The 12,994-nt window shown below is 54.4% G+C and overlaps 1 protein-coding gene across 1 annotated transcript; it reads right to left on the reverse strand.

Moving 5' to 3' along the window:
* Positions 1 to 4,008: 4,008 nt before the first annotated feature.
* Positions 4,009 to 12,629, reverse strand: LOC697452 (3-galactosyl-N-acetylglucosaminide 4-alpha-L-fucosyltransferase FUT3). Its single transcript, XM_001085924.5, has 2 exons — positions 12,489 to 12,629; positions 4,009 to 5,289 (listed from the first exon to the last, which is right to left on the reverse strand). Exon 2 carries the CDS (start codon positions 5,275 to 5,277, stop codon positions 4,159 to 4,161), a length of 1,119 nt encoding a protein of 372 aa, XP_001085924.3. The 5' UTR covers positions 5,278 to 5,289; positions 12,489 to 12,629; the 3' UTR covers positions 4,009 to 4,158.
* Positions 12,630 to 12,994: the final 365 nt, after the last annotated feature.

Here is a 12,994-nt window from a genome sequence, read left to right on the forward strand (position 1 = left end):
CCAGCTACTAAAAATACCCGCACGCTGCCCACCTCCCGGCGGGGAGAGGCCTGGGGCGGGCGCCAGCCCCATCCAGCCCGAAGCCGGCGCCTGCTGGGGTAGAGCTGGGTCCCCAGAGACCTGGGTCCTCGGCCCATAAAAGCCCTGGCCGGGCCTCGAGGGGGGATTTACGACAAGCCCCTGCGGAGGATGGAAAAAGCCCGGCTCGGTGTTTAGATTTGCCCACGGTGTCACCTTGATGCTTGGCAGGCCTGGGGTGTTGGGTTGCCAGAGCGCGGGAGGGGTCGGCGGGTCCCACGGTCGGTCTGAGGGGCGGGGAAGGGGCGGGCATTGCGAGCCCAGGGCAGGCACCGGCGAGGCGAGACTCCTCCCCTCCTGCCCCTCAGATTGGGGGTTCCCAAGGTTACAACCCTTCCCCTTAGCTGGGCCCCCTCCACTCCTTCCCATACGTCCGCCCTTAGGACCACCCTCTAACCACAGTGTCCCTTCGCAGGTTCAGCCCGCACCTCCCCGCGCCCCCCTCCCCGGCAAAGCTGGAGGGCACAGATCAGAAACTGCCCCCAGGGAGAATCACCCAGACATACAGGAACATCCCTGGCCCCAGGCTCCCGGGGACCTTCAGCTACAGCTAGAGACACTCAAGGAGGCTAATGAGCAGGACTTCCAGGGGGCCCTGAGAACAGGGCTTGGGGGCCAGGCCCAAGCCCGTGGGTGGTCTGCTTCGGAAGCAGTTTCAGGGCTGCCGCTGGCTGGGGTCCCCGCCCACCCCCGCAGTCTTCTGACTCTGAGGTTTGAGGTGGTGGATTCCTCCACCATTTGGGCCGACTCAGCCTGGCCTCCGCAGAGAGCCCGGAGTTTCCAGACGCTGCGGAAGCCCAAGTGACGCTTACTCTGAGCCTCAGTTTCCCCATCCTAGATGGCCTGGCCTCAGAGAGAGGAATGTTGTTCAGCCCAGGACGCACAGTGAGAAAGCTGACCCTCAGGGGTCTGCCGCCCCGGAAGCTCACACATGCCACCGTGTGCATGTGTATGTGAGTGTTGTCCACCCTCCGGGGCCTCCCAGACCTCGGCCTTCCTGTCTGTCACCCAGATCCAGTGTCTCAGCCACAAGGCACCAGGCCCAGCCCCCCAGGGAATTGGAGCATAAATAAACGGAGAAGCCCCTGCAATTCCCTGGGGCCGCGGTTGTCATCAGCCCATCGGCACACCGGATGAGGGTCTCACACACACAAGCACACTCACGAGACACAGAGACCACCACCCACAAGGGGTCAGCAGGCAGGACCCATGATCCTACACAGTCACCATCCACACTCAGAACTGTACACTCAGGAAGGGACACTCCCTCTTTCTTTTTTTTTTTCTTGAGACAGTCTCATTCTGTTGCCCAGGCTGGAGTGCAGTAGTGCGATCACGGCTCCCTGCAACCTCTGCCTCCCGGGTTCAAGCAATTTTTGTGCCTCAGCCACCTGAGTAGCTGGGATTGCAGGCACCGGCCTTCACACCCAGCTAATTTGTTTGTTTGTTTTGTTTGAGAGGAGTCTCACTCTGTCGCCCAGGCTGGAGTGCAGTGGGGCGATCTCGGCTCACTGCAACCTCCGACTCTCCGGTTCAAGGGATTCTCCTGCCTCAACTTCCCAAGTAGCTGGGATTACAGGCACGCACTACCATGCCCAGCTAATTTTTGTATTTTTAGTAGAGATGGGTTTCACCATGTTGGCCAGGATGGCCTCAATCTCCTGACCTTGTGATCCTCCTGCCTTGGCCTCCCAAAGTGCTGGGATTACAAGCCTGAGCCACTGTGCCCAGCCCGGCTAATATTATTATTATTATTATTTTGTATTTTTAGTAGGGACTCGGTTTCACCATGTTGGCCAGGCTGGTCTTGAACTCCTGACCTCAGGTGATTCTCCCACCTCAGCCTCCCAAAGTGCTGGGATTACAGCCATGAGCCACCGCGCCCAGCCTGAGAGGAACACTCTCAAAATCACTTCTCATTCACAAAAGCACACAGCATCACACCTATGGTCACAGACACACACTCAGGGTGCACACATAGCCCCAGTCACTCACAATCCATTCCATCACATCTGCTGACACACTTACACACATGCACAGCCCTGCAGCAGCCACATAGTGAGAGACCCACATAGACACAGCCCTGCACACTCAGAGAGGGGCCCCTGAACTGTCCCGGATGCAAAGGCTCACTCAAGGGCAAGACACGGTGGCTCACGCCTGTAATCTCAGCCCTTTGGGAGGCTGAGGCGGGATGATCACTTGAAGCCAGGAGTTCAAGACATAGTGAGAAACCACTGGACAACATAGCGAGACCCCATCTCTCCAAAAAAAAAAAAAAGAGCTGGGCGTAGTGGTGCATGCTTGTAGTCCCAGCTACTTGGGAAGCTGAAGTGGGAGGATCACTTGAGCCCAGGAGTTCAAGGCTGCAGTGAACCGTGATCATGACACTGCACTCCAACCTGTCTCTAAAACAATAAACAAATAAAAATAAAAAACACTCCCAGGGCATTTACGGTCAGTCTCACGCTTGGAACAATCACCACACGAATACACACCCCTGTTATACGTAGTCTGCATGACATAAACACAGTCACACCTGCAGCCACACCCACAGTGATGCGTTCCTAGCAGCCATATGGTGGCAGTCACACTGAGTGTCGCCCCAGCCATGGGCATTTCCATGCTGAAGGTCACCCACACGCCCACCACCTTCTTTCTCAGGGAACCTCTGCTCTTCTCCGTCCTGTCCCTAATAACTCAGCTGACTTATCTGGCCGCACCTGGCACTGTGTCTGGGCAGGGAAGGTCCCCTTGTCCCAGCCAGGCCCTACTTTGACCCCCAGGCAGCTTGGGCCCCACTCCCCACCCACACTGGTCCTTCCTCACCCCACTCTGTCAGAGCCCACCCCCAGGAAGCAGCTGGAGATGTACCTCACAGAGCTCCGACACCTACTGCCAAGGCCATAGAAAGGTCTAGAACAGGGTTTTTCTATCTCTGGACACTTGGAACCAGATTGGTTGTGGTTGTGTTGTGGGAGCATCCTGTGCATCGTAGGGGGTTTGGAGTAACCCGGCCTCTGCCTGCTAGGTGACCTCATCCCCCTTCCTCACTTCGATAGCCAAAAGTATCTCCAGACCTTGCTGAATGTCCTGGGGGCAGAATCACCCTGGGGAGAGAACCACTATCCTAGAATGAGGAGAACGCATCATCAGCTTTCTTCCTTTCTTTCTTTTTTTTTTTTTTTTTTTTTGAGATAGAGTCTTGTTCTTGTCACCCAGGCTGGGGTGCAATGGCGTGATCTGGGCTCACAGCAACCTCCACCTCCTGGGTTCAAACAAGTCTCCTGCCTCAGCCTCCCAAGTACCTGGGATTACAGGCACCCGCCACCACGGCCGGCTAATTTTTTGTATGTTTAGCAGAGATGGGGTTTCACCGTGTTAGCGAGGCTGGTCTCAAACTCCTGACCTCATGTGATCCACCTGCCTTGGCTTCCCAAAGTGCTGGGAGTACAGGCATGAGCCACCACGCCCGGCCTCATCATCGGTTTTCTTTGCAATATTACATCTGGAAACGGTACCGTCATTGTCCCTCTGCAGGCCTCACAGGCAGCTAACAACATCACAAACAAATCAGCCAGAACCATCACTCATGGGTGGGGCCCCAAGGGCGCCAGTTCCCAGGGCCCAGTGCCCTCCAGGGTGAGGTCCCCAGGAGGCAAGGCTCCTAGCAGGTGAGATTCAGTGTGGCAAGGTCTCTGGGAGCAAGTCCCAGCAGGTAAAGTCCCCAACAGCCGAGGTCCCCAGTAGGCAAGGTCCCCAGGAGATGAGGTCCCCAGCAGGCCAGGCTTCTGCAGGGGACGCTCCTGGAAGCCAGCATGTGAAATCCCAGGTAAGTGACATGCCTGGCCACCGAAGACTCCAGCAGGTGACGTCCCAGGAAAGTGAGGACCTAGGTAGGTGAATCCCTAGGCAGGTGAAGCTGCAATATGTGACCGTCCCAGGCAGCTGAGTCCCCAGGCAGCTGAGTCCCCAGGCAGGTGAAGCTTCATGCAAGCGAGTCCTTAGGTAGATGAGCCCCACTCAGGTGAGGCCCGAGGAAAATGAGGTTCCCAGCAGCCCAGGCCCCACACCTGCCTCTCAGGTGAACCAAGCCGCTATGCTGCGCACCGTCTGGTACCTGGATTCCTCCTGCAGTTTCCAGCAGGCCTTGCAGAAATCCAGTGCCCAGCTGGAGAAGCGAGGCCGCAGCGTCTCCCGCCAGCGGAAGTAGCTCAGGTAGCGGGCGTGGTCCTTGTCCAGCTCCTGCAGGTATCGGGCCAGGTCCTTGGGGCTCTGGAAGTCGTCCACGTGGATGAAGGCATCGGGCGGCAGGAACCTCTCATAGTTGCTTCTGCTGGGCCCCAGCACCACGGGCACGGCCCAGGCCTCCAGGGCGTTTCTCCACAGCTTCTCGGTGATGTAGTCCGGGTGCAAGGAGTTCTCGAAGGCCAGGTAGAACTTGTACCGGGACAGCGTCTCCATCATGGTCCCCCTGGGCAGGGGCTTGTGGGATTTCCCGTACACATCCACCTTGAGATGGGCCTGCAGGCTCTGGTAGTAGCGCACCCTGGCCGAGTCCGGCTTCCAGTTGGACACCGTCCAGGCCACCAATTCGGTCTTGGCCGAGAGGTTGAGCGGTGGGTGGGCAGGCTGGCCGGACCACGGCTCCAGCCAGCCGTAGGGCGTGAAGATGTCGGAGTCGCTGCGGTAGGACATGGTGAGATTGAAGTATCCGTCCAGGGCTTGCAGGTGCCAGCAGTGGCTTGGAGACTCCATGCTGAACCAGATCCAGCGCTGCCCCTGCGGCCTGGTGTGGGGCGGGAGGTCGGCACTGGGGTTGTACATGATATCCCGGTGGTGCACGATGACCGCGTCTGCCTGTGGGTACACCTTGCGGTCGGCAGTAATATGGCAGTCGGCCATGCCAGGCACCATCTCTGAACAGCGGGACAGAGCCACGGGGATGTGGAAAGGCCACGTCCACAGCAGGATCAGGAGAGTGGGGCGGGTGGGAGTGGTGTCCTGTCGGGAGGACCCACTGGGAGCCCGGGTGACAGGTTCCACGGCCATGAACCCTGGCCTAGGGAACCCAGTGGCATCGTCTCGGGACACACGCAGGTAGGAGAAGAAACACACAGCCACCAGCAACTGAAACAGCAGCCCGGCCAGACAGCGGCGCCACGGCCATTGTGGCTTGGCTGGGCCCAGGGGATCCATGGGTCAGAGTAGCTGGGAAGAGAGGAGAGAGGAGTGAGGTTCATTGATGACAATCACCTGCTTACCAAAGCTCCCGGCCATGAGTCCTGAGAGGAGCTGCTATTTTTCCTGTTTCACAGATGAGAAAACCAAGACCAAGTGACTCACAGCAAAAATCAGCACAGCTAGTGTTTGAACAAAGGGAGCTTGGCCCAGAGTCCACCTCCTCCCACCCATTAGACAACAGGCCCTCTCTGTATGCGCAAGGGTCCCTGGGGAAGGCGGGAGAGGCCCCAAGGGCCCTCAGGTCCCATCTTGATCCTATCCTTTCCTGGTGTGTCCCCAGGCTGTTCCCCAATCTGGAGAAGACACGGCCGATCATAAATGCCCCCAGGTGCCCCGGAGTCGAGGCTTGAACCCATGACTCTACTGGGGCAGGGCACAATGGGATTGGGTTTTGGAGGTAATATAAGAGCTCACCAGGTAGAGTAGACCTGTGGGAAAGGGTGCTTCTGGCAGAGGAAACCACCATTGCCAAGGCCTACTGGGGAGAGACCCCTGAGCAGTTTGCAGAGAAAGCAAAGGAAGTACTCATGGCTGCCAGTTTCAAGTTCATATGAGGTTGGTGCAAAAGTAATTGCTGTTTTTACCATTGAAAGTAATGGCAGCCAGGCGCGGTGGCTCGTGCCTGTAATCGTAGCACTTTGGGAGGCCGAGGCGGGCAGATCATGAGGTCACGAGTTCAAGACCTGCCTGGCCAACATGATGAAACCCTATCTCTACTAAAAATACAAAAATCAGCCAGGTGCAGCGGTGCGCACCTGTATTCCCAGCTACTGGGGAGGCTGAGGCAGGAGAATCACTTGAACCTGGGAGATGGAGGTTGCAGGGAGCCAAGTTCGCACCACCACACTCCAGCCTGGGAGTCAGAACGAGACTCTGTCTCAGAAAAAAAAAAAGAAATATTCACTTGGGTTACATTCAACAAGCACTCAGGACCGGGTGCGTTGGCTCACGCCTGTATTCCCAGCACTTTGGAAGGCAGAGGAGGGTGGATAACTTGAGGTCAAGAGTTCAAGACCAAGGCCAGGCGCGGTGGCTCATTCCTGTAATCCCGGCACTTTGGGAGGCAGAGGCGGGCGGATCACGAGGTCAGGAGATCAAGACCATCCTGGCCAACATGGTGAAACCCTGTCTCTACTAAAGATACAAAAATTAGCTGGGCATGGTGGCGCGTGCCTGTAATCCCAGCTAATCGGGAAACTGAGGCAGGAGAATCGCTTGAACCGGGAGCCGGGAGGCAGAGGGTGCCGTGAGCCGAGATCACACCACTGCACTCCAGCCTGAGCTACAGAGCGAGACTCCATCTCAACAAAAAAAAAAAAAAGAAAAAAAAGAGTTCAAGACCAGTCTGGCCAACTTGGAGAAACCACATGTCTACTAAAAATACAAAAATTAACTGGCCACGGTGGCACATGTCTGTAGTCCTAGCTATTCGGGAGGCAGAGAGGTGAGCATCACTTGAACCCGGGAAGCAGAGGTTGCAGTGAGCCAAGATTACACTGCTGCACTCCAACCTGGGTGACAGAGCAAGACCCTGTCTCAAAAAGAAAAAAAAAAAGAGAGAATAGAAATATTCACTAGGAGTTTCTTTCAAAAAGCACTCAAAGGCTACCCTTCTGGTAGGCTGAGGCTGGGGGAGAGGCGGGGATAGATGGGAGGGAGAATAGGCAGGCATGGGGACTCAGAGGCTGACCAGGAGGGCAATGTGGCCACCCCTAGACATGGGGACTCCCCAGGAGAGAAGTGGGCTTCGGTGGAACATGCTGAGCCTGGCCCTTCTTGGAGATACCCAGCAGGGGCTGGCCCCAGGGGGCTGGAGGGAGCCAGGGGGAGAGCCCCCGGAGTGTGGGCACTGGGTCTGGGAAGCCCGAGAAAGAGAAACCTTCAGGCCGGGCGTGGTGGCTCACGCCTGTAATCCCAGCACTTTGGGAGGTTGAGGCGGGCGGACCACTTGAAGTCAGGAGTTTGAGACCAGCCTGACCAACATAGTGAAACCCTGTCTCTACTAAAAATACAAAAATTAGCCAGGTGTGGTGGTGTGTGTGCCTGTATTCTCAGCTACCTGGGAGGCTGGGCCGTGAGAATCGCTCGAACTCAGGAGGCGGAGGTAGTGAGCCGCCTGGATCGTGCCACTGCACTCCAGCAGCCTGGGCAGCAGAGCAAGACACTGTCTCAAAAAACAAACAAACAAACAAAAACGGGCGGGGGGGGGGACCTTCAGACGGTGCTGTGGAGGAGGTGGCGGGAAACCGGGGCCACCTTTTTTCATGGATGGGGTGAGACTCAGAGGCTGGGAGGGACCCTGGGACAATGACAAGGACCTGCGGCCACTCTCTTGACACTGCAGCGTCTGACACCTTCTGGGAGATGCTAGAGGGACTCGGGGATCTGGAGACGGGCCTTTCTTCTAAAAGGAGGATGCACTGGCTCCTGTCTGGATGCCCGTGACACTGCAGAGCCAGAGGTACAAGGGGACTGTGTCTGTGAACCTCAATGGAGCCCGGCCACTGAACCTCAGCTTTGATGTTCTCAAGGTCTGGCCAATCTCACTCCATTCCTAGGTCCTTCCCGCCCCCATAGGGTGTCATAGAGTCCTCCAGATCCCAGATCCTGGCCTCGTTCTGTTCCTTGCAGCCCTAGAGCTGTCCATTCTACAGATGAGGAAACTAAGGCTCAGAGAGACACCTATGTGTCCTGTTGAGTACACACAACTAGAGCCATTTTGATCCAGACCCCAAAGTTTCCCCGCCTTAATGTCACCCCAAACTCCTCTAGGACTTTGCAGATGGAGCTCACATCTCCAGATTAACCTTGTCCCACAAAACCTTCTGTGGTGATGGGCCGGGCTTGGTGACTCACACCTGTAATCCCAGTACTTTGGGAGGCTGAGGTGGACGGATCACCTGAGGTCAGGAGTTCAAGACCAGCCCGGCCAACATGTCTCTACTAAAAATACAAAAATTAGCCGGGCGTGGTGGCGGGAGCCTGTAATACCAGCTATTCGGGAGGCTGAGACAGGAGAATTGCTTAAACCCAGGAGGCAGAGGTTGCAGTGAGCCGAGATTGTACCATTACATTCCAGCCTGAGTGACGAGAGTGAAACTCCGTCTCAACAACAAAAAAAGCAACTTTCTGTGATGACAGAAATGTTCTCTGTGCGCAGCATCAAAATTGGCGGCCAATGAGCCCTTCAAAAGTGACCATGGTGTTGGAGAAACAGAATGGTTAATGCTAATTTTTTTTGTTTTTTGTTTTTTTCCATACGGAGCCTTGCTCTGTCGCCCAGACTGGAGTGCAGTGACGTGATCTTGGCTGACTGCAACTTCTGCCTCCTGGGATCAAGTGATTCTCGTGCCTCAGCCTCTCGAGTAGCTGGGACTACAGGTGTGCACCATCACGCCCGGCTAGTTTTTGTATTTTTAGTAGAGACGGAGTTTCACTATGTTGGCCAGGCTGGTCTTGAACTCCTGACCTCAGGTGATCCACCTGCCTCGCCTCAGCCTCCCAAAGTGCTGGGATTATAGGTGTGAGCCGCTGTGCCCGGTCTGGTTACTGTTAATTTTCTTTTCTTTTTTTCTTTTTTTTTTTATTTTTTATTTTGAGACGGAGTCTCATTCTGTCCCCCTGGCTGGAGTGCAGTGGCGCGATCTCGGCTCACTGCAAGCTCCACCTCCTGGGTTCACGCCACTCTCCTGCCTCAGCCTCCCAAGTAGCTGGGACTACAGGCACCAGCCACCGCGCCCGGCTAATTTTTTGTATTTTTAGTAGAGACGGGGTTTCACCGTGGTCTCGATCTCCTGACCTTGTGATCCGCCCACCTCGGCCTCCCAAAGTGCTGGGATTACAGGCGTGAGCCACCTCGCCCGGCCAATTTTCTTTTCTTTTTTTTTTTGAGACAGAGTTTTGCTCTTGTTGCCCAGGCTGGAGCGCAATGGCGTGATCTTGGCTCAGCACAACCTCTGCCTCCTGGGTTCATGCAATTCTCCTGTCTCAGCCTCCTGAGTAGCTGGGATTACAGGCACCCGCCACCACACCAGGATAATTTTTGTATTTTTAATAGAGATGGGGGTTTCACCATGTTATCCAGCCTGGTCTTGAACTCCTGACCTCAGGTGATCTGCCTGCCTCGGCCTTCCAAAGTGCTGGGATTACAGGCGGGAGCCACCACGCCCAGCCCAATGCTAACTTAAACTTAAAAACAGATACTGCGAGACCATCCTGGCTAACATGGTGAAACCTTGTCTCTACTAAAAATATAAAAAATTTATATTTTTTATAAATATAATTTATATTATTTTTATAAATAAAGGATTTATATTTATTTATATTTTATAAATAAAATATTTTTATAAATTTTGGGAGGCCTCGCCTCGGCCTCCCAAAGTGCTGGGATTACAGGCGTGAGCCACCGCGCCCGGCCAAAACAAAAACTTTTAAATATTGTTTACACCTTCAAATGATACTACAATAATTTGGACCTACTGGGTTAAATAAAGAATATTATTAGGCCGGGCGCGGTGGCTCAAGCCTGTAATCCCAGCACTTTGGGAGGCCGAGACGGGCGGATCACGAGGTCAGGAGATCGAGACCATACTGGCTAACACGGTGAAACCCCGTCTCTACTAAAATATACAAGAAACTAGCCGGGCGAGGTGGCAGGCGCCTGTAGTCCCAGCTACTCCGGAGGCTGAGGCAGGAGAATGGCGTAAACCCGGGAGGCGGAGCTTGCAGTGAGCTGAGATCCGGCCACTGCACTCCAGCCCGGGCGACAGAGCGAGACTCCATCTCAAAAAAAAAAAAAAGAAAAAAAAAAGAATATTATTACAATGATTCACCTGTGTCTTTCTCATTTTTTAAATATAGTTACTAGAACAATATTATCTATGCGACTTCTGTTATATTTCAGTTGAACAGTGTGTGCTGGTCTAGAATTGCTAAGGAATTGAAACTGGCAGTTATCACAATTTCAAATGCACTGGGGCTGGGCATGGTGGCTCACGCCTGTAATCCATCCCAGCACTTTGGGAGGCTGAGGCAGGTGGATCACTTGAGATCAGGAGTTTGAGACCATCCTGGCCAACATGGTGAAACCCCATCTCTACTAAAAATTCAAAATTAGCTGGGCGTGGTGGCATGCGCCTGTAATCCCAGCTACTCGGGGGGCTGAGGCAGGAGAACTGCTTGAACCTGGGAGGTGGAGGTTGTGGTGAGCCGAGATCGCGTCACTGCACTCCAGCCTGAGCAACTGAGCCAGACTCCATCTCAAAAAAAAAAAAAAAAAAAGAATAACAATAAAACAAAACAAAACCACAACATATTGGTAACTTTCACCATTGATCTAAACCTTGCCAACTCTAAACTGAGTTGGGACTGGGCACGGTGGCTCACGCCTGTAATAGCACTTGGGGAGGCTGAGGTGAGCAGATCACCTGAGATCAGGAGTTAGAGACCAGCCTGACCAACATGGTGAAACCCCATTTCTCTACTAAAAATACAAAAATTAGCTGGGTATGGTTGTGGGCATCTGTAATTTCAGCTACTTGGGAGCCTGAGGCAGGAGTATTGTTTGAACCTGGGAGGCAGAGGTTGCGGTGAGCAGAGATTGCACCATTGTACTCCGGCCTGGCTGACAAGAGCGAAACTCCGTCTCAAAAACAAATAAATAGGTCTGGTCACAGAGCGCGGTGGCTCAAGCCTGTAATCCCAGCACTTTGGGAGGCCCAGGTGGGCGGATCACAAGGTCAGGAGATCGAGACCGTCCTGGCTAACAGTGAAACCCCGTCTCTACTAAAAAATACAAAAAATTAGCCCAGTGTCACCAGTGGCAGGTGCCTGTAGTCCCAGCTACTCGGGAGGCTGAGGCAAGAGAACGGCGTGAACCCAGGAGGTGGAGCTTACAGTGAGCTGAGATCGTGCCACTGCACTCCAGCCTGGGTGACAGAGCGAGACTCCATCTCAAAAATAAATAAATAAATAAACTGAGTTGTTCTAAACCTCACGGTGCATAGTGGAGCTCCAGGCATGGTGACCTAGGTGTGATGAGAAGGGACTGATAACACAAGCACATGCCAAAGTTCTAGAAAAAGACTCAAGAGGCCTGGCACGGTGGTTCAAGCCTGTAATCCCAATACTTTGGGAGGCCGAGACGGGCGGATCACGAGGTCAGGAGATCGAGACCATCCTGGCTAACTCAGTGAAACCCCGTCTCTACTAAAATAAAATAGCAAAAAACTAGCCGGGCGAGGTGGCGGGCGCCTGTAGTCCCAGCTACTCGGGAGGCTGAGGCAGGAGAATGGCGTAAACCCAGGAGGCGGAGCTTGCAGTGAGCCGAGATCCCGCCACCGGGCGACACAGCGAGACTCCGTCTCAAAAAAAAAATAAAAAAAGGAAAAAAAGAAAAAGACTCAAGAGACAGCCCTCCAGGGACAGTCAGAGCCAGGACTGGGAGGGAGGTTGAATTTTAACCAACTATTCCTTTGTGCTGTTGGCCTCTTGGGCTGCCAGGGAAAGGTTAATGTTTATAGATACATTTAGTATTAACATAATATCATGTGGGCCCTGGGTTTAGGGCGACCCCTTCCTAGGAGACAATGAAGTCTTCGCCAGTGACCTTCAGGAGGGGAAACGGGGAACAGAAGTCCAGGAGAGAAATCTCCCCCAAAGAACTTTCCCTGGAAAATGATTGACCCATGTCACAAAGATCAGGATGCAAAAAAACAAAGCCAGAAAGCCAACTGCATCCTAAGTCCTCTCTTCCCACCGGGAGTGGCAGAGGCAGAGAAAATCCAGGGCCGGGAAGGATGAAGGGGTGTAGGCTGCTGATGGTGTCGGGGGGCACAGGATTCTACTGCAGAGTTCTGCAAGAGAGACAGACAGACGCCCGCTTCCTCCTGGGGTTTGGCAAATCAGCCAGACCTCCCATATCCTCAGCCCACCTCGGTGCATCCAGAAAGATCCCTGCCTGCGACTAGGGGCTGCTGGCCAAATGCCAGGCCACTGCACGACCTGCAGACCCTCCCCCAGGGATCTTGTGCCAGTCCACCTGCACTCTGAATTACAGCAGATTAGGATTGAGGCCGAGGGGAGGAGGCTCGGAGCCAGGAGGCCTTTCCCTGGGAGGTTTCCCATGCGATCCAGGTTGAGGGTGAAAGTGGGACCAGAGGCCTTACCTCGGGGGCCAGTGTGCAGGAGGGGGCCCTAGAGCTGAGAGGCCGCAGAACGAGTATCAGCTGGATTCTCAGGACGTGGAAGAGGCTACACCAGGGAGTAGAAGGAAGGAGGAAGTGTACCTGGAGCTGAAGCCAGGCCCTTTCCAACCACCACACCTGCCATCAGGTGACCAAGGGTATCCTGTCCTGGAGCCGTGACATCCTTTGAAAACAAATTGTGGGACTCCCATAATCCCCGCTGCAGAACCGGATAGGGTGAAGGGATTTGGAGACCCAGGTCATGACCTTGGCCCCACCTGTGGCTTCAATACGATGTGGCTTTGAGTACAAAGTGTAAAGGCTGACCTGAACCACTGGTTCCCAAAGCGGGTTCCACAGGGACACCAGGGGTTCCTTGGGAGGTGGCAATGAGGAAGTGAGCAGAATTTCCACCTTCCCACTTTCCTTCCCACCAGATCCCACCTCCCACTCAGTTGATCCATCAACAAATGTTTCCTAAGCACTAA

This window comes from Macaca mulatta, chromosome 19 (genome assembly GCF_049350105.2).
Source record: "Macaca mulatta isolate MMU2019108-1 chromosome 19, T2T-MMU8v2.0, whole genome shotgun sequence".
Lineage (NCBI taxonomy): Eukaryota > Metazoa > Chordata > Mammalia > Primates > Cercopithecidae > Macaca > Macaca mulatta.